Below are 19,997 nucleotides of genomic sequence, written 5' to 3' on the forward strand. Positions count from 1 at the left end.
CAGTTCATATAATACTGTTCCTCTGTGTGTGGAGGAGGGAGAGAGACGGTGGGGGATGAGAGAGTCGGGGAGGAAGAGAAAGCATGTGTGTTTGGTGAGAGAGTGAGAGAGAGAGAGAGAGAGAGAGAGAGAGAGAGAGAGAGAGAAAGCATGTGTGTTTGGTGAGAGAGAGAGAGAGAGAGAGAGAGAGAGAGAGAGAGAGAAAGCATGTGTATGTTGTCTACCTCACTTGCTTTGGCAATGTTAACACATGTTTCCCATGCCAATAAAGCCCTTGAATTGAATTGAATTGAGAGAAAGCATGTGTGTTTGGGTATGTATGTTGGGAGGAGAGAGAGAGAGAGAGAGAGAAAGCATGTGTGTTTGGGTATGTATGTTGGGTGAGAGAGAGAGAGAGAAAGCATGTGTGTTTGGGGTGTATGTTGGGAGAGAGAGAGAGAGAAAGCATGCGTGTTTGGGTATGTATGAGGGAGAGAGAGAGAGAGAGAAAGCATGTGTGTTTGGGTATGTATGTTGGGTGAGAGAGAGAGAGAGAGAGAGAGAGAGAGAGAAAGCATGTGTGTTTGGGTATGTATGTTGGGTGAGAGAGAGAGAGAAAGCATGTGTGTTTGGGTATGTATGTTGGGTGAGAGAGAGAGAAGCATGTGTGTTTGGGAATGTATGTTGGGTGAGAGAGAGAGAGAGAGAGAGAGCATGTGTTTTTGGGAATGTATGTTGGGTGAGAGAGAGAGAGAGAAAGCATGCGTGTTTGGGTATGTATGTTGGGAGAGAGAGAGAGAGAGAGAGGGTGAGAGAGAGAGAGAAAGCATGTGTGTTTGGGTATGTATGTTGGGAGAGAGAGAGAAAGCATGTGTGTTTGGGTATGTATGTTGGAGAGAGAGAGAGAAAGCATGTGTGTTTGGGTATGTATGTTGGGAGAGAGAGAGAGAGAGAAAGCATGTGTGTTTGGGTATGTATGTTGGGGAGAGAGAGAGAGAGAGAGAGAGAGAGAGAGAAAGCATGTGTGTTTGGGTATGTATGTTGGGAGAGAGAGAGAGAAAGCATGTGTGTTTGGGTATGTATGTTGGGTGAGAGAGAGAGAGAGAGAGAGAGAGAGAGAGAGAAAGCATGTGTGTTTGGGTAGAGAGAGAGAGAGAGAAAGCATGTGTGTTTGGGTATGTATGTTGGGAGAGAGAGAGAGAGAAAGCATGCGTGTTTGGGTATGTATGTTGGGGAGAGAGAGAGAGAGAGAGAGAGAGAGAGAGAGAAAGCATGTGTGTTTGGGTATGTATGTTGGGAGAGAGAGAGAGAGAGCATGTGTGTGTGGGTATGTATGTTGGGAGAGAGAGAGAGAGAGAGAAAGCATGTGTGTTTGGGTATGTATGTTGGGAGAGAGAGAGAGAGAGAGAGAGAGAGAGAAAGCATGTGTGTTTGGGTATGTATGTTGGGTGAGAGAGAGAGAGAAAGCATGTGTGTTTGGGTATGTATGTTGGGTGAGAGAGAGAGAAAGCATGTGTGTTTGGGTATGTATGTTGGGTGAGAGAGAGAGAGAGAGAGAGAAAGCATGTGTGTTTGGGTATGTATGTTGGGGGAGAGAGAGAGAGAGAGAGAGAGAGAGAGAGAGAAAGCATGTGTGTTTGGGTATGTATGTTGGGTGAGAGAGAGAGAGAAAGCATGTGTGTTTGGGTATGTATGTTGGGAGAGAGAGAGAGAGAGAGAGAGAGAGAGAGAGAGAGAGAGCATGTGTGTTTGGGTATGTATGTTGGGTGAGAGAGAGAGAGAAAGCATGTGTGTTTGGGTATGTATGTTGGGAGAGAGAGAGAGAGAAAGCATGTGTGTTTGGGTATGTATGTTGGGTGAGAGAGAGAGAGAAAGCATGTGTGTTTGGGTATGTATGTTGGGAGAGAGAGAGAAAGCATGTGTGTTTGGGTATGTATGTTGGGAGAGAGAGAGAGAAAGCATGTGTGTTTGGGTATGTATGTTGGGAGAGAGAGAGAGAGAGAGAAAGCATGTGTGTTTGGGTATGTATGTTGGGTGAGAGAGAGAGAGAGAGAGCATGTGTTTTTGGGAATGTATGTTGGGTGAGAGAGAGAGAGAGAAAGCATGTGTGTTTGGGTATGTATGTTGGGTGAGAGAGAGAGAGAGAAAGCATGTGTGTTTGGGTATGTATGTTGGGAGAGAGAGAGAGAAAGCATGTGTGTTTGGGTATGTATGTTGGGAGAGAGAGAGAGAAAGCATGTGTGTTTGGGTATGTATGTTGGGTGAGAGAGAGAGAGAGAGAGAGAAAGCATGTGTGTTTGGGTATGTATGTTGGGTGAGAGAGAGAGAGAGAAAGCATGTGTGTTTGGGTATGTATGTTGGGTGAGAGAGAGAGAGAGAGAAAGCATGTGTGTTTGGGTGTATGTTATGTTGGGAGAGAGAGAGAGAGAGAAAGCATGTGTGTTTGGGTATGTATGTTGGGTGAGAGAGAGAGAGAGAAAGCATGTGTGTTTGGGTATGTATGTTGGGAGAGAGAGAGAGAGAGAAAGCATGTGTGTTTGGGTATGTATGTTGGGAGAGAGAGAGAGAGAAAGCATGTAGTCATGTGAATGTATGAGTGAGTGTCCAATCCAATCAAAGTTTATTGGTCACGTACACAGCTTAACAAATGTTATAGCTGGTGCAGCGAAATGCTTATGTTGCACCTAACAATGCAGTAAAATGTCCACAAAAAAAATAAAAAGACAAATAAATCAAGAAATGTCGTAACGAATCCAATTAACAACCCAAATAGCACTGTAACTGTGACCCAAATCCTATCTATACGTACTGTGTGTGTGTGTGTGTCACCAACCGGCCTGTGAAAAGAGGTCATTGCAGCCACAGGGGACTGAGTGGAGGGGGCTAGGAAGGAGGTACGTGATCACGACAAAGGCTTTCATGGAGACGGCACCATGTCTTCTCTCTCTCCTTTCTCTGTTCCACTCTCTTTCTCTCGCTCTCCTTTCTCTGTTCCCCTCTCTCCTTTCTCTGTTTCCCTCCCTTTCTCTCTCCCCTTTCTCTGTTCCCCTCCCTCCCTTTCTCTCTCTCTCCTTTTACTTTCTCTCTCTCTCCTTTCTCTTTCCCCCTCCCTTTCTCTCTCTCTCCTTTCTCTGTTCCACTCTCTTTCTCTGTTCCCCTCCCTTTCTGTTCCCCTCCCTTTCTCTCTCTCTCCTTTCTCTTTCTCTCTCTCTCCTTTCTCTGTTCCCCTCCCTTTCTCTTTCTCTCCTTTCTCTGTTCCCCTCTCTTTCTCTTTCTCTCCTACCCCCTCAGCCTCTCACCCCCTCAACCTGTGGGTAACTACTGGCATGCTCTGGGGGTGGGATACAGACCTCACCCTCCTGACAGTGATGGTGCATCATCCGTAGAGGTCAATAAGGTATGACCCCTGTACTGTGAGTTCTGTCTCCAGGGTGTTCTGTCTCATTGTACTGCCCATCTCCACAGTGGCAGGCTAATGGGAGGATCGATTTCTACTAAGTGACACTGATTAATGGCTTGGTATCCTTCTTGTCCCTGTCTTGCTGTCATAGTGTCTGTCTGTCGACTAGCTGAGCAGGCCACACGCACCACATGTACAGTGCCTTGCGAAAGTATTCGGCCCCCTTGAACTTTGTGACCTTTTGCCACATTTCAGGCTTCAAACAAAGATATAAAACTGTATTTTTTTGTGAAGAATCAACAACAAGTGGGACACAATCATGAAGTGGAACGACATTTATTGGATATTTCAAACTTTTTTAACAAATCAAAAACTGAAAAATTGGGCGTGCAAAATTATTCAGCCCCCTTAAGTTAATACTTTGTAGCGCCACCTTTTGCTGCGATTACAGCTGTAAGTCGCTTGGGGTATGTCTCTATCAGTTTTGCACATCGAGAGACTGAAATTTTTTCCCATTCCTCCTTGCAAAACAGCTCGAGCTCAGTGAGGTTGGATGGAGAGCATTTGTGAACAGCAGTTTTCAGTTCTTTCCACAGATTCTCGATTGGATTCAGGTCTGGACTTTGACTTGGCCATTCTAACACCTGGATATGTTTATTTTTGAACCATTCCATTGTAGATTTTGCTTTATGTTTTGGATCATTGTCTTGTTGGAAGACAAATCTCCGTCCCAGTCTCAGGTCTTTTGCAGACTCCATCAGGTTTTCTTCCAGAATGGTCCTGTATTTGGCTCCATCCATCTTCCCATCAATTTGAACCGTCTTCCCTGTCCCTGCTGAAGAAAAGCAGGCCCAAACCATGATGCTGCCACCACCATGTTTGACAGTGGGGATGGTGTGTTCAGGGTGATGAGCTGTGTTGCTTTTACGCCAAACATAACGTTTTGCATTGTTGCCAAAAAGTTCAATTTTGGTTTCATCTGACCAGAGCACCTTCTTCCACATGTTTGGTGTGTCTCCCAGGTGGCTTGTGGCAAACTTTAAACAACACTTTTTATGGATATCTTTAAGAAATGGCTTTCTTCTTGCCACTCTTCCATAAAGGCCAGATTTGTGCAATATACGACTGATTGTTGTCCTATGGACAGAGTCTCCCACCTCAGCTGTAGATCTCTGCAGTTCATCCAGAGTGATCATGGGCCTCTTGGCTGCATCTCTGATCAGTCTTCTCCTTGTATGAGCTGAAAGTTTAGAGGGACGGCCAGGTCTTGGTAGATTTGCAGTGGTCTGATACTCCTTCCATTTCAATATTATCGCTTGCACAGTGCTCCTTGGGATGTTTAAAGCTTGGGAAATCTTTTTGTATCCAAATCCGGCTTTAAACTTCTTCACAACAGTATCTCGGACCTGCCTGGTGTGTTCCTTGTTCTTCATGATGCTCTCTGCGCTTTTAACAGACCTCTGAGACTATCACAGTGCAGGTGCATTTATACGGAGACTTGATTACACACAGGTGGATTGTATTTTTCATCATTCGTCATTTAGGTCAACATTGGATCATTCAGAGATCCTCACTGAACTTCTGGAGAGAGTTTGCTGCACTGAAAGTAAAGAGGCTGAATAATTTTGCACGCCCAATTTTTCAGTTTTTGATTTGTTAAAAAAGTTTGAAATATCCAATAAATGCCGTTCCACTTCATGATTGTGTCCCACTTGTTGTTGATTCTTCACAAAAAAATACAGTTTTATATCTTTATGTTTGAAGCCTGAAATGTGGCAAAAGGTCGCAAAGTTCAAGGGGGCCGAATACTTTCGCAAGGCACTGTATGTCCCCAAAATATATTAGGAGCTTTTACCAATGAAGAATGCTATTTTGTTTATTTCCCTTCGCCACAATTATATTCACATCTAATAGCACATAGTACAGTATAAGTAGTTATGTACAGACAGACAGACAGAAGATGGAATCTTTTAGGCTGTCCTGGTTTGTCTTATGCCTCCGTCTCCTTTACCTCTACCCCCCCCGCCCAACACCATGTCCCTCTCTCTCAATTCAATTTCAATTCAATTCAATTTAAGAGCTCTATTGTCATGGGAAACATATGTTGACATCGCCAAAGCAAGTGAGGTAGATAATAAACAAAAGTGAAATAAACAATCAAAAATAACAGTAAACATTACACTCACAAAAGTTCCAAATAGTTAAAGTACAAAGGGAAAATAAATAAACATTGGTTGTATTTACTACGGTGTTTGTTCTTCACTGCTTGCCCTTTTCTTGTGACAACAGGTCACAAATCTTGCTGCTGTGATGGCACACTGTGGTATTTCACCCAGTAGATATGGGACTTTATAAAAATTGGTTTTGTTTTCAAATTATTTGTGGTCTGTGTAATCTGAGGGAAATATGTCTCTCTAATATGGTCATACATTGGGCAGGAGGTTAGGAAGTGCAGCTCAGTTTCCACCTCATTTTGTGGGCAGTGAGCACATAGCCTGTCTTCTCTTGAGAGCCAGGTCTGCCTTCAATGGCCTTTCTCAATAGCAAGGCTATGCTCACTGAGTCTGTACATAGTCAAAGCTTTCCTTAAGTTTGGGTCAGTCACAGTGGTCAGGTATTCTGCCGCTGTGTGCTCTCTGTTTAGGGCCAAATAGCATTCTAGTTTGCTCTGTTTTTTTGTTAATTCTTTCCAATGTGTCAAGTAATTATCTTTTTGTTTTCTCATGATTTGGTTGGGTCTAATTGTGCTGCTGTCCTGGGGCTCTGTAGTGTGTGTTTGTGAACAGTGCCCCAGGACCAGCTTGCTTAGGGGACTCTTTTCCAAGTCCATCTCTCTGTAGGTGATGGCTTTGTTATGGAAGGTTTGGGAATCGCTTCCTTTTAGGTGGTTGTAGAATTTAACGTCTCTTTTCTGGATTTTGATAATTAGCGGGTATCAGCCTAATTCTGCTCTGCATGCATTATTTGGTGTTTTACTGAGGATATTTTTGCAGAATTCTGCATACAGAGTCTCAATTTGGTGTTTGTCCCATTTTGTGAATTGGTTGGTGAGCGGACCCCAGACCTCACAACCATAAAGTGCAATGGGTTCTAGAACTGATTCAAGTATTTTTAGCCAGATCCTCATTGGTATGTCAAATTTTATGTTCCTTTTGATGGCATAGAAGACCCTTCTTGCCTTGTCTCTCAGATCGTTCACAGCTCTGTGGAAGTTACCTGTGGCGCTGATGTTTAGGCCAAGGTATGTATCGTTTTTTGTGTGTTCTAGGGCAACTGTGTCTAGATGGAATTTGTATTTGTCGTCCTGGCAACTGGACCTTTTTTAGAACACCATTATTTTTAGTCTTACTGAGATTTACTGTCAGGGCCCAGGTCTGACATAATCTGTACAGAAGATCTAGGTGCTGCTGTAGGCCCTCCTTGTTTGGGGACAGAAGCACCAGATCATCAGCAAACAGTAGACATTTGACTTCAGATTCTAGCAGGGTGAGGCCGGGTGCTGCAGACTGTTCTAGTGCCCTCACCAATTCGTTGATATATATGTTGAAGAGGGTGGGGCTTAAGCTGGATCTCTGTCTCACACTCCGGCCCCGTGGAAAGAAATGTGAGTTTTTTGCCAATTTTTACTGCACACTTGTCTCTCTCTGTTTCCCTCTCTCCTTTCTTTCTTTCTTTCTCTCTTTCTTTCTTTCTTTCTTTCTTTCTTTCTTTCTTTCTTTCTTTCTTTCTTTCTTTCTTTTCCCACCTATCTGCTCCTCCTCCCCCTGGTTGCCCCACAACCTGATATTAAAAAGGGATTAGAGCACTCTGAGAACAACATGGGTAATTTCCTGTTGGAGAGAACTCAACTAAACTCTCTCTCCTCGCTCTTTCACTTCCTCCTTTCGCTCTCTCTCTCCGCCCAGACAGCCGGGCCTGTAGAGATTTGGAAGGAGACGATGGAGGGCTGGGATGGGGAGGGAGGAAATGTAAGTGTGACTCCCCAGAGACTCTCCTTCTGTCAGGGTGAGAAAGGAGAGGATAGGAGGGGTGAGAGGATTCTTCCTGTATCCGTTGTCTTCCTCTCCTATTCAGAACCTTTACTGATGAGGGATACAGCTGTACTGACCCTCCCTGACCTGACACACACACACACATCCCCCACCTCTCCTACTCACACATCCCCACATATCCCCGCACTCGCTGCCAAACATACACTGTCACGTGTCCATTGTGAAGAAATGTTGCTGAAGACACTGGAGATCAGGGCAGAGGAGGGAGTGTGTGTGACCAGGGCTGGGAGGAGAGCAGAGCAGGACAGGACAGGACAGGGCAGAACAGGACAGAGCAGGACAGGGCAGAGCAGGACAGAGCAGAACAGGACAGGGCAGAACAGGACAGGGCAGGACAGGACAGAACAGGACAGGGCAGGGTAGAACAGGGCAGCAGCAGGACAGGACAGGACACAGGACAGGGCAGGGCAGGGCAGGACAGGACAGGACAGCAGAGCAGAGCAGAACAGGACAGAGCAGAGCAGAACAGGACAGAGCAGGACAGAGCAGGACAGGAAAAAGCAGGACAGGGCAGAGCAGAGGACAGGACAGGGGCAGGGCAGGGCAGGCAGGACAGGACAGGACAGGAGCAGGACAGGGCAGAGAACAGGACAGAGCAGAACAGGACAGGACAGGACAGGACAGAGCAGGACAGGGCAGGACAGGACAGGACAGGACAGGACAGGACAGAGCAGGACAGGGCAGAGCAGGACAGAGCAGAACAGGACAGGGCAGGACAGAGCAGAACAGGACAGGGCAGGACAGAGCAGAGCAGGAAAGAGCAGGACAGGGCAGGGTAGGACAGAGCAGGGCAGGACAGGACAGAGCAGGGCAGGACAGAGCAGGACAGGACAGAGCAGGACAGGACAGGCATTGGGTCCTGCAGTCCATGGCCTTTTCACAATTGCATTCTCCTTGCGTCATCTCTCCTCGTTTCCTTCTCAAAACCCATTGGACGAGAAGGTCGGAGGGGAGGGACCTTTGGCTTTCTCATCCAATTGGTTTTGAGAAGGAGACGAGGAAAGAGGATGTGAGGAATATGCAATTGAGTGCCATCTGGTCTTCTGGCCCAACCCAGCTCAACCTAACTAACCCAGTCTGGTTAAGCACAATATCGCATGACATCTGTCACGTTCTGACCTTAGTTCTTTTGTTATGTCTTTGTTTTAGTATGGTCAGGGCGTGAGTTGGGTGGGTTGTCTATGTTCCTTTTTCTGTGTTGTGTTTTGTGTTTGGCCTGGTATGGTTCTCAATCAGAGGCAGGTGTCGTTAGTTGTCTCTGATTGAGAATCATACTTAGGCAGCCTTTTCCCACCTGTGTTTGGTGGGTGATTGTTTCCTGTTTTGTTGTGTGTGTGTCACCATTCAGGACTGTTTCGGTTTTCGTTTCCATTCACTTTGTTATTTTTGTAATGAGTCGTGTTCAGGTATTATTAAAGTATCATGGACACTTACCACGCTGCGTATTGGTCCGATCCTTGCTACTCCTCCTCAGAAGAGGAAAGCCGTTACAACATCTTACAGAGCCATCTGAGTCAATAAGAGATTATAAACTGGGTGGTTTGAACCGTGAATGCTGATTGGCTGACAGCCGTGGTATATCACACTGTATACCGCGGGTATGACAAAACATGTGTTTTTCCTGCTCTAATTATGTTGGTAACCAGTTTATAATAGCAATAAGGCACCTCGGGTTTGTGCTATATGGCCAATATACCACGGCTAAGGGCTGTGTCCAGGCACTCCGCTTTGCGTTGAGCGTAAGAACAGCCTTTAGCCGTGGTATATTGGCCATATAGCACACCCCCTCGGGCCTTATTGCTTAAATAACATCATGTCATTGTGGTTAGGGGGAATCCATGCCACTGACTCCCCTCTCTACATCTTTCATCACAATGGTAGTGGAGCTTCTTTTAAATCTATATCTAGACTAGCTAGTAGTCAAATGTAGAAGCATTAAACAGAGCCACAGTTATCCTGTTCAGAGCTGTGAAGGAAACATAATTTGCATCCCAAATGCCACTGACTCCCCTCTCTACATCTTTCATCACAATGGTAGTGGAGCTTCTTTTAAATCTATATCTAGACTAGCTAGTAGTCAAATGTAGAAGCATTAAACAGAGCCACAGTTATCCTGTTCAGAGCTGTGAAGGAAACATAATTTGCATCCCAAATGGCACCCTACTATGGTAGTGGAGCTTCTTTTAAATCTATATCTAGACTAGCTAGTAGTCAAATGTAGAAGCATTAAACAGAGCCACAGTTATCCTGTTCAGAGCTGTGAAGGAAACATAATTTGCATCCCATTTGATTTTTAATCTGCACTATAAAATTTAATTTGCACTATATAGTGCACTACGTTCGACCCAGGGCCCAGTGCACTGCAAAGATAACAGGGTGCCATTTGGGACACAACAGAATCATCAGAAGAACCACTCAACCATCTATAAACACAGGACCCAGGCTGACAGAGAGAGAGAGAAAGCATCTGTCTGTACAGTCTCATCTAGGAGGTGGCTTTTTTATTTCTGAACATGTACAGTTACACTGCATTAAGCAGGGGCAACGCAGACAGGGCACGGGGTTGGTGGTGGGTGTTGAGCGATGTGTAGAGAGAAGGGGTGAGAGGAAAAGAGAGGGGGTAGAGACATAGGGGAGAGGGTAGAGGTTGGGGAAAGAGAGGATAGAGAGAGAGGTCAGGGGATATAGTGAGAGGGGTAATTGAGTGGGTAGAGAGAGGGGACCGGATTCTAGAGAGGGATAGAGGGGGTAGAGAGAGGGGACCGGATACTAGAGAGGGATAGAGGGGGTAGAGAGAGGGATAGAGGGGTTAGAGAGAGGGGACGAGGGGGTAGAGAGAGGGGACCGGATACTAGAGAGGGATAGAGGGGGTAGAGAGAGGGGTCCGGATACTAGAGAGGGATAGAGGGGCTAGAGAGAGGGGACCGGATACTAGAGAGGGATAGAGGGGGTAGAGCGAGGGGACCGGATACTAGAGCGGGATAGAGGGGGTAGAGAGAGGGGACCGGATACTAGAGAGGAATAGAGGGGGTAGAGAGAGGATACTAGAGAGGAATAGAGGGGGTAGAGAGAGGGGACCGGATACTAGAGAGGGGACCAGATACTAGAGAGGGATAGAGGGGGTAGAGAGAGGGGACATGATACTAGAGAGGGATAGAGGGGGTACAGGGGGTTTCCTGTAGAGAGGGGATAGAGAACTGGGGGCGGGGGTACAGGGGGGTGAGAGGCAGTGCCCCTGTGCTTCTGTTCTCCAGACAGAGTCGTGCTGTGAGTGTCACAACCATGAGCCGGGGCTCATCCAGATGGCTGCACAGCCAGGGGGAGTCGACATGATACACACACACACACACACACACACACACACACACACACACACACACACACACACACACACGTAGTTATACGTACATTTGTGTGGCTGAATTTTTGGACTGCCACCCCTTCCCCCCATGAAACAGACCCCCCATGACACGGGTTAGCATTAACATAGTAGCATCTACAGAAGGCCAGGCACCACTCAGATGAATATGGAGGAACAAGGGACCGCTAACAAGATGATTCTACTGAATAGACCCCTCCCCTATGACATGTTGACACGTGCTAGCAAAGTATCCCCATTTATAACATCTATAGTATGGACTCCAGTAGACACTTAACAGCTTCCCTCAATAGACCCCCCCATGACATGGACTAGTAGGACAGTAGGCTAGCCCCCCCTCCCCATATGCTACTGTATGACTGTGTGGAACTGGTCAACAGAGGCCATTGATTGGGTGCTACCCTCAACAGACACCACAGCACCGTGACCCCCCCGGTTCCCTCATGGAGTGTCAGTGTGTCCAGTAATATTTGATATGTGTATATACAGTATATATCAGTGGAGGCTGCTGAGGGGAGGACGGTGAATAACAATGTCTGGAATGGAGTGAATGGAACGGCATCAACCCAAGTGTTTGATACCATTCCACTCCAGCCATTACCACGAGCCCGCCTCCCTAATTAAGGTGCCACCAACCTCCTGTGGCATATATACCTCACATGCAGCTCATAACAAGACTAAGCCATGTTTATCTCACTCCATAAAGATCATTCAAATATACAAGCAAGCATTAGGCAACGAGTTGACGTTGACGAGCAAGAATCGGTCTGAGGATTGTACACTACACAAGTGTTAGCTGTGGGGTTGAATGAAGTACGGACATCCCAGCATCAGAACTCTTGACCTGTTCGCATATCTTTAATGTTCAGTGTAGCAAAGTCTACATTTACTCAACACAGTGGCATTATCAAATCACACTCATTAACATCAGGGTCAGAGTTCAATGCAATGATTTCTGTCCACAAATCACAGAAGGGACCACTTAAGGGAAGAGGGTGAGAGGAGAACGGGTAATGTTGCTGTCCTCCACTAAGTCTTAGCCACTCTCCCCTCCCCCACACACTCCCAGTGGGATTTAGGAAGCACGAAGTCATGGTGAGTTGCATGTGTATTTTAGATTTTATTTATTTGCAAAGAGGAAAAATGCAGTCAAGGCACAACGGCACAGCCCCCCCCCAACAACTCCACTAACAGTCCCATGTTTACCGTGCAATAAAGTCGGCATTTTGCGTCAACGCTGTGCACTGTAATTGGTTAACATCAGCATGAAACGAGCTCGTGGATTGATTCGGTTCAGTTCCAGAAGGTTTGGTCACGTCTCTTTGGAGGTGATGCGTACACATTACATGTGACAGATACACATACAACTAGGCGTGTCAGAGAAGGAATATCATGGTGGTTTAGGTCCTTTTCAAGAGGTCCTATTTGTGCCTTTGCTATCGTCACACACTCCCCCTCTCTTTCACACACAGCCAAGCAACAACATACATGCAGCCATATGGAAGTTATCCTGTGCATTATCAATACATACATACATATATATATATATATTACAAAATATATGTCACCTGCTCTGTGCTATATAATGGTTGGTTGGTTGATTGAAACGTAATATTTGTTCAGTAGCTTCTCCATCACCTCCACTACGTCTCAGTATAATGTCTGGACATCTGCTTCTGGCCTCCAGGTTTTACACCGAAGGTGATTTTGCATAATTTGACAGTTGCTCATCTTTCATATGGACAATGTTCTCTATATATCATTGAAACCTGCATAATACGTGTGTATACTGGTTTTGTATTTACAGGATAATATCAGTACACGGAGAAACAACGTTCAGAAACCAATATATTTGATTGCGTCCCCCCATGTGCTGGATCTTTTTGTTTACGAGTTCAACTTAAAATGATTGTGGATGGATTATGTTCAACATAAAGACAGTTGGAAGAATGATACGAGTGTTCATGAACGTGGATTGTAGGTGATGACGGGTTGATTTTTGCGCCAAAATAAATCGAATCAGAATTAAATCTCTTGGCACTAAAATGACTCCATAAAAGGAGTCCGCCACTTCAAACAGTTTAACAAGACATGGAAATGAAAAATAAAGCTTCCGTTTCTTAAAATACAGTTTTATTTTGTGAATTCACACTGATTAGCAACACATCTGAAAGCAACTCCATTATAGAAGAACCATTTCTAATAGGATCTTTGTTCACAGGTCACAGGTCGGGCTTGGCTCATTACTTGCATGCTAAAGCGATCCTTTTTTTTTTTCTATCAACAGAAACAAAATGGTGGACAGAGGCATTAGTTAGTATAACAAAGGTGCAAACGGTCGGTAGATGGGAGAGAAAAGTAAACAAATGCAAACTCAATCCATCTGAGAGCGGCTTGTAAACGCTCGTACTGTAAAAGGTGAATAAGGAAGGAGAAACATAGTACTTGGGAAACGAAAAAGACTGAACTGAAAACCTGTCTGATACAAATGGAAAGATGAAAAATAAGAACTGTGTCAAAAAGGAGAAATGGTATGAAAAAATGGGTACAATTCTGATTCTAAAAACATGGTGTGTTGACGTCATAGTTCTCCCTAAAACCCCAACCCACACATACACTTTTACATTTTCTAAAACTCACACACCTCAACCCCTTTTTCCAGCTGTTCATGTAACTGTGAGACCAAAAAGCTCAACTCTGCTGTGAGACAGATGATAGGGCTATTTACACAGCTAAAGATGTGCCTCTCTCCTTCCCTCATTTCATCCCCTCTCTCCTTCTCTCGTCCCATCCCACTCTCCTTCCCTCCTTTCATCCCTCTCTCCTTCCTTCCCTCCCTCTCTCACCCCATCCCTCTCTCCTTCTCTCACCCCATCCCACTCTCCTTCCCTCCTTTCATCCCTCTCACCCCATCCCACTCTCCTTCCCTCATTTCATCCCTCTCTCCTTCTCTCGTCCCATCCCCTCTCCTTCCCTCCTTTCATCCCCTCTCCTTCCCTCCTTTCATCCCACTCTCCTTCCCTCCCATCCCACTCTCCTTCTCTCCCTCTCTCCTTCCTTCCCTCCCTCTCTCACCCCATCCTCCTTCTCACCCCATCCCCTCTCCTTCCCTCCTTTCATCCCTCTCACCCCATCCCACTCTCCTTCCCTCCTTTCATCCCTCTCTCCCTCTCACCCCATCCCACTCTCCTTCCCTCCCTCTCTCAATGTTCAAAATCCAATAGTTCACATTGCTAGCTGGGATATTGGTACATCTCTATATTAACTGTGTTTTCCTCTGTGTCTATATGCCCCTTAGTCATCACTCGTCCATGACTTATATCTTCTAGAGAAATAACCCGAGTTCCAGTTTCCACAACCGACAACGTTGTGAAAGGAGCTGTTGAGATGCAAATAAAAAGACAAACTAAAGAGAAAGGCTAGAGAGGCTACGCAAACAACTACGAGCTGTCAAAGTGGTCTTATGAGCAGTCATAGGCATGACATAGGGGTGACTTATAAGAGGCCTAATGACAATCCGGAGAACACTCCTGCTAAATTTGACACCCGGGTGCGGGCAGGATAAGATTCTCAACCCTTGTCTCATGATTTAAAATATAGGAGAAAAATATAGTATAAGGCTTAAAAAAAAAAGAAGAGTCACACACAAAATACACACCATAGCAACAACGGCGCCAGTTTTACGCTCAAGGCCCATGATTTTTTACATTTTATAACTGAAGATACTTTTTGTATTTTGGGACCTGTTTTATTTATTTTGTTGTTTTTAACTGAGAAATTATATTTTTTTCAAGCGTGACACAAATCTAGATCTTTTCCTTCTGAACTTCCCACAACCTAAAGTGGATCTTCCGTACTCTGCTCCTGACATCTACTTTCTTGCTTCTACAGATCCTATTGGTTCTTCTGCTTCTAGAATCTCCTTCATAGTAGAAACCAACTGCAACTACATTGTGTTATAGTTCGTCCACAGTAAAAGTGCAGCACAAAAAAATACTAAATATATAGTTAAAAATCTATACCCAACATATCCAGTTTCCATACATCTCAGTTATAGAGTACTTTTTGTCATCTGAACAAGAATATCATTTGAGAGAAACCTGCAGGCAACACTAGAGAAACGTAGTCAGCCATAGAAATTCAGATTCTTGCAAAAACATGTGTAACATCTTGTATTTCTCTGTAAAAGTATAGAAATGAGCACAAAACTGAGTGAGATGACTACTACCAAACTGTGTTCAATAAAAAAACTACAATGTAATATTATTCAATGAGATGACATGTTTTTATGATAGAAATGAGATTAAAAAGTATATAAATGATGATTCTTCACTAAAACGTGATTGTTTTTTTATTCCTTTTAGTTTGGCAAAATAAAAATGGAAATTATTAAGAGGAGAGGACAATAAAAGTAATGGTGAGTTTATAGTGAATCAATGGTGAACAACAGATGAAGGTCGGAGGTCGACTAGAAGAGAGCTCGGTAATGTAAAGATAGATTCACTTTTAACAGAAGGTGAGAGAGGAGGAGGAAGAGGAGCAATAAAAAGAGGGACGAAAGAGAAAAACGAAGCGAGAGGCAGAGAGAGAAAGCGAAAACAAGAAGCAAGAGTGAAAGAAAGAAAACCTGTAAATTTAAAACCATCTCAAAACCAGTTTTCCAGTCTGACTATTTCTTTGTGGCCTCTCTGATTTCAGTCCTCTATGTATTGAAGAAGCAGACCTCATATGAGGAGAAGATCTAAGCGAAAAGAACATGGTGGTTGTTATGGTTACCATAAGGGCGGAAAGCGTTTCCGTACGCTAGCTAGTCGCCATATTGTGCAGTTTAATAATACCACTGATGCATATCTAGACCCGCCAGTGTCGGCTGGAGATTATGAAGCAAGGAATACGATTGGCTGATTCTAATTCCATAATCAACAATTAGCCAATGGCAGAGAAGAAATAACATAATCAGCCAATGGCAGTAAATATTGAACATGGGGGAGGAGTCAGTCGTTGCAGCTTTATCATTTTAGTCCTCGCCTTCCCAAATCAATGAGCCTTCACTTCTAGGCAGAGGAAGAGAATCCTCAACTCAATTCATCACTTTTCGCGCAAGTCTAAAAAATGTTAACTTAAAAGAACAATTTGTTAAAAAATACAATCAAAATAAAATCTTTTAAAAAAAAAGACAAAAAGAGGACACTGACAAAAACAAAACTAAAATGAAAACAGACAAAAAAATAAAAATAAGAGGGGTCCCCTCTTTCTTCTTAAACTGTATATAGGCTTTAATATCACTCCCTCCATCTCTCTCTCTAGGCCTCCATTTTCTCTTTTTTTTTGTTCTTCTTGAGGAAGGAGGGAGTGCGGAACTTCTTCTTCTTCTTGTTGGGGGACTTGGAGGGCGAGCTCTCGGGGGAGAGGGCGGAGTCTTCGATCTTCTCGCCGGTGCGGACCTTGACCTCAATGCTCTCCACGCTGGTGGTCAGCTGACTGACCCTTTTGCTCAGCTCGTCGTTCACCTCATGGTCGCCGCCATCCTTGCCGTTCTGCATCGTGTGGTTCTCTGGAAAGAGCAGGGGAGAGGGGTCAGAGGTCAGACAGGGTAGACCACCACCAACCCCACAACAATAAACCTGATTCTGTGTCTGCTACAGACCTGTATACTATGTTGTTTGACCACAAAATATGTTCAGGTGCTACTACGGATAACTTTTCCAAATTCCCAGGTTTTCCAGAAATCCTGGTTGGAAGACACTGGAATCAGGAAGGAATAACCAGGGAATCTGGGAATCCTCCAACCGGGATTTCTGGAAAACCTGGGAATTTTGGGGAAATTGCAACCCTAGGTGCTACATTTACCATGAACCAAGAGCAACCTAGGAGAGGGTGTCACCTGATGTCACCTACCCTATCTGAAATCTGTTACAGCTGGTATCTGTTAACTAATCAACACAAGTTCAATGATCACCTTTTTCAATAAAGTGCATTTCACAGCCAATGTTAATGTGACCGTGACTATGTACTGTACGGGGACCCAGTTACCACACGAAGAGGGTTCTTTACAAGCACTGTGCCACTGTTCTATTACAAGAGCATTTCAATGTACTACAATGAACCAACGTGTGACATCATAAGAGGTTGTTGAGCAACAGTCGACCCGACTTGGCCCCCACAGGAGAAGAACTGGTTGACTTAAGTCAAAAACTGTGTCACGAATTGTGTCGCACGCACACACACACACGGAGCAGTTTGCTGTGGGGAGCTGTGTGGATGGCTACTCTAGTGTTCTGTAGTTACGTGGTGTTGGTGTTTGTTGTTCAAAGGGACAGGAAGTAGTTACTACAGGAAGTAAAACTGAGTCATTGTTAATGATTAAGAGGAAGTAAGACACTATATAATTGGTACTGATTAAACATCGTAAAGTTGATTTCACAATGTAGGAGGTTCCCATATGACTTTGTTATTATATCTATTATCTATTATAACATTTGAGGTTAAAGTGGAACCAAAGGAATGCAGAATGTGTTTTTGACATAATAAAACACAGCGCAACCTTAGTAGGGCCTGTTCTGTTGAAACGCACACAAACAAACACATTGCACAACGTTCTCTCTCTCTGTGTGATACCTTCTTTAGCTGGAGTTATTTGCGGGGACTGAGTTTGGGACAGAGACTGAGAGAGAGTGGAAGCGTCGTTGGAGGTTAGGTCGTGCTCGTCATCTGCAGGAGGGGGTGAGGGTTCAGGATGAGGGTTGAAGGGGTGGGAGTAAGGGGTGAGGAGGGGGTGAGGGTTTGGGATGAGGGTTGAAGGGGTGGGAGTGAGGAGGGGGTGAGGGTTTGGGATGAGGGTTGAAGGGGTGGGAGTAAGGGGGTCAGGGGGTGAGGGTTTGGGATGAGGGTTGAAGGGGTGGGAGTAAGGGGTCAGGGGGTGAGGAGGGGGAGAGGGTTTGGGATGAGGGTTGAAGGGATGGGAGTAAGGGGTCAGGGGGTGAGGAGGGGGAGAGGGTTTGGGATGAGGGTTGAAGGGATGGGAGTAAGGGGTCAGGGTTTGGGATGAGGGTTGAAGGGGTGGGAGTAAGGGGTCAGGGTGTGAGGAGGGGGAGAGGGTTTGGGATGAGGGTTGAAGGGGTGGGAGTAAGGGGTCAGGGTGTGAGGAGGGGGAGAGGGTTTGGGATGAGGGTTGAAGGGGTGGGAGAAAGGGGTCAGGGTGTGAGGAGGGGGAGAGTTTGGGTTGAGGGGTAAGGGTGAGGGAGTGGGTTGGTAGGAATAGGGTTGGGGGGGGTGAGAGAGGGAAGTGAGGGTTTGGGGGTGAGAGATTAGTGTTGACACACATGTTAGAGGCAAGACAGCACAAACAGATCTGGGACCAGGCTACGTTAGGGTACATGGAACGTAGTGGTCGTACAGTACCTCCAGTACATACTGTGAGGAATCTAAGGGGTTAACGTGGTTAATTTAACCACCAGGTCATTCATCTGATACTATTAGTTTATAAGTACACATCAATACAGTGACATTCCAAAAACACCATTCATTATCACAGTGGAGTTCTAGCAGTAACATTACAGACAGACATTCTATACACATCATCATAGTATACATAACAGCACACAGTATTACTGTGAGCACAGACACGCAGAGGAACATTCTAGAAGGAGCATAAGAACATTCTATAAGGAGCATAATATGGAATCCAGATTGGACTGGTGTAGAGTAGGTGGGGATAGGGGGGTGGATGGTGTCATGGCAACCGGGCCCACTCATACAGTGGGTGTGAAAACCTGCTGTGGGCCAGTCTGTCTGTTCTGTTGGCCGCCTTAGTCATAGGATGTAGGGATGGTTCCCTGCTACACACACACGTTACTACAGGCAGGGGTTTTACCATCTTGACTGCAAGATCAGGAACAACTCTCACTACAAATGGTGTTGTGGCTTATAAAACGGGTTCGGAGACATCTGCAATCTGATTGGCTGAAATGGGGCTCCAAGCCATCGACAATTCCTTGTTATCGGACTGTCTATGAAAGTAGTAGCAGTTTTCACTGGAGTGGAATACTACTCATTTGACTTGTGTATAACATGGTAGGATAGATGGCTGGTGTGTGTTTTTCTGTGGTTCTGTATGGGTGTGTGTTGTGTGTGTGTGTTTTTCTGTGGTTCTGTATGGGTGTGTGTTTTTCTGTGGTTCTGTATGTGTGTGTATGTTTCTCTATGGTTCTGTATGGGTGTGTGTTTCTCTGTGGTTCTGTATGGGTGTGTGTGTGTTGCTCTGTGGTTCTGGGTGTGACTCTCTCTTACCACTCAGCCCCAGCTGTCTCTTCTCTACGTTCATCGTGTATTCGTCCATCTCTTTCTCAGACAGCTGACTGAAGGGGTTAGGAGGTAGAGGAACCATCTGGTCATCCTCTGATGCCACATAGGGCTGGAGAGAGCAAATGGAGGGAGAGAGAGAGAGAATGGAGGGAGACAAGAGAGAGTGGAGAGAGAGAGGAAAGAGAGAGGAAAGAGAGAGAGAGAGACAGGGGAGAGAGAGAGGAAAGAGAGAGACAGGGGAGAGAGAGAGAGAGGAGAGAGAGAGAGAGAGAGAGAGAGAGGATGGAGAGAGACAGGAGAGAGAGAGAGAAAGAGAGAGAGAGAGGATGGAGAGAGACAGGAGAGAGAGCGAGAGAGAGAGAGAGAATGGAGAGATACAGGAGAGAGAGAGAGAGAGGAGAGAGAGAGACAGAGGAGAGAGAGAGACAGAGAGAGAGAGAGAGAGGAGTTAACATAAGACTCCCCAGACTCCCCATGGACAGATCCATTCCCAGATGAGGACCAGAGTGAGTACACTAATGCCAGTTCATCGTAAAACACAACACACACTAACACACCATTCAATAGAAATGGGCATATCACACAAACACACTACAATACTTTCAAATGACTTACCAACAACAGGGAAAAACAATGATTAAGGGACACTGTCAAATATGAATGCTGTTCTGGCACAACCACATCAGAACATGCAGAACACACATTTGGTGACATAAGGAAGTAGGTCATTCATTGGTGGAGTGCACTATCATGCGTAAACACTCCACTTCACTCCCACCCCCAGAAACACACAGACAGTGATGATGTGACCTAACAGGACAACAACTGAAAGGACAAACAGGTGAAACAGAAATGCACTAACACTGCACACTGTAGTATTCAG

General features: G+C 45.2%; 1 protein-coding gene across 7 annotated transcripts in view; it reads right to left on the reverse strand.

Moving 5' to 3' along the window:
* Positions 1 to 14,044: 14,044 nt before the first annotated feature.
* Positions 14,045 to 19,997, reverse strand: part of add3a (adducin 3 (gamma) a) — a 154,914-nt gene continuing 148,961 nt past the window's right edge. For 5 of the 7 annotated variants that reach the window (XM_042304537.1, XM_042304534.1, XM_042304538.1 and 2 more), the window contains 3 exons: positions 19,100 to 19,223; positions 17,429 to 17,521; positions 14,045 to 16,364 (listed from right to left, as the gene is read on the reverse strand). In XM_042304537.1, coding sequence (XP_042160471.1) covers positions 16,114 to 16,364; positions 17,429 to 17,521; positions 19,100 to 19,223 — 468 coding nt within the window. In that variant the 3' untranslated portion in view covers positions 14,045 to 16,113. The remainder of the gene's footprint in view (positions 16,365 to 17,428; positions 17,522 to 19,099; positions 19,224 to 19,997) is intronic. The other 2 variants (XM_042304546.1, XM_042304549.1) reach the window with 1 other exon arrangement.

The sequence above is a fragment of the Oncorhynchus tshawytscha genome, linkage group LG02 (genome assembly GCF_018296145.1).
Source record: "Oncorhynchus tshawytscha isolate Ot180627B linkage group LG02, Otsh_v2.0, whole genome shotgun sequence".
Taxonomy (NCBI): domain Eukaryota; kingdom Metazoa; phylum Chordata; class Actinopteri; order Salmoniformes; family Salmonidae; genus Oncorhynchus; species Oncorhynchus tshawytscha.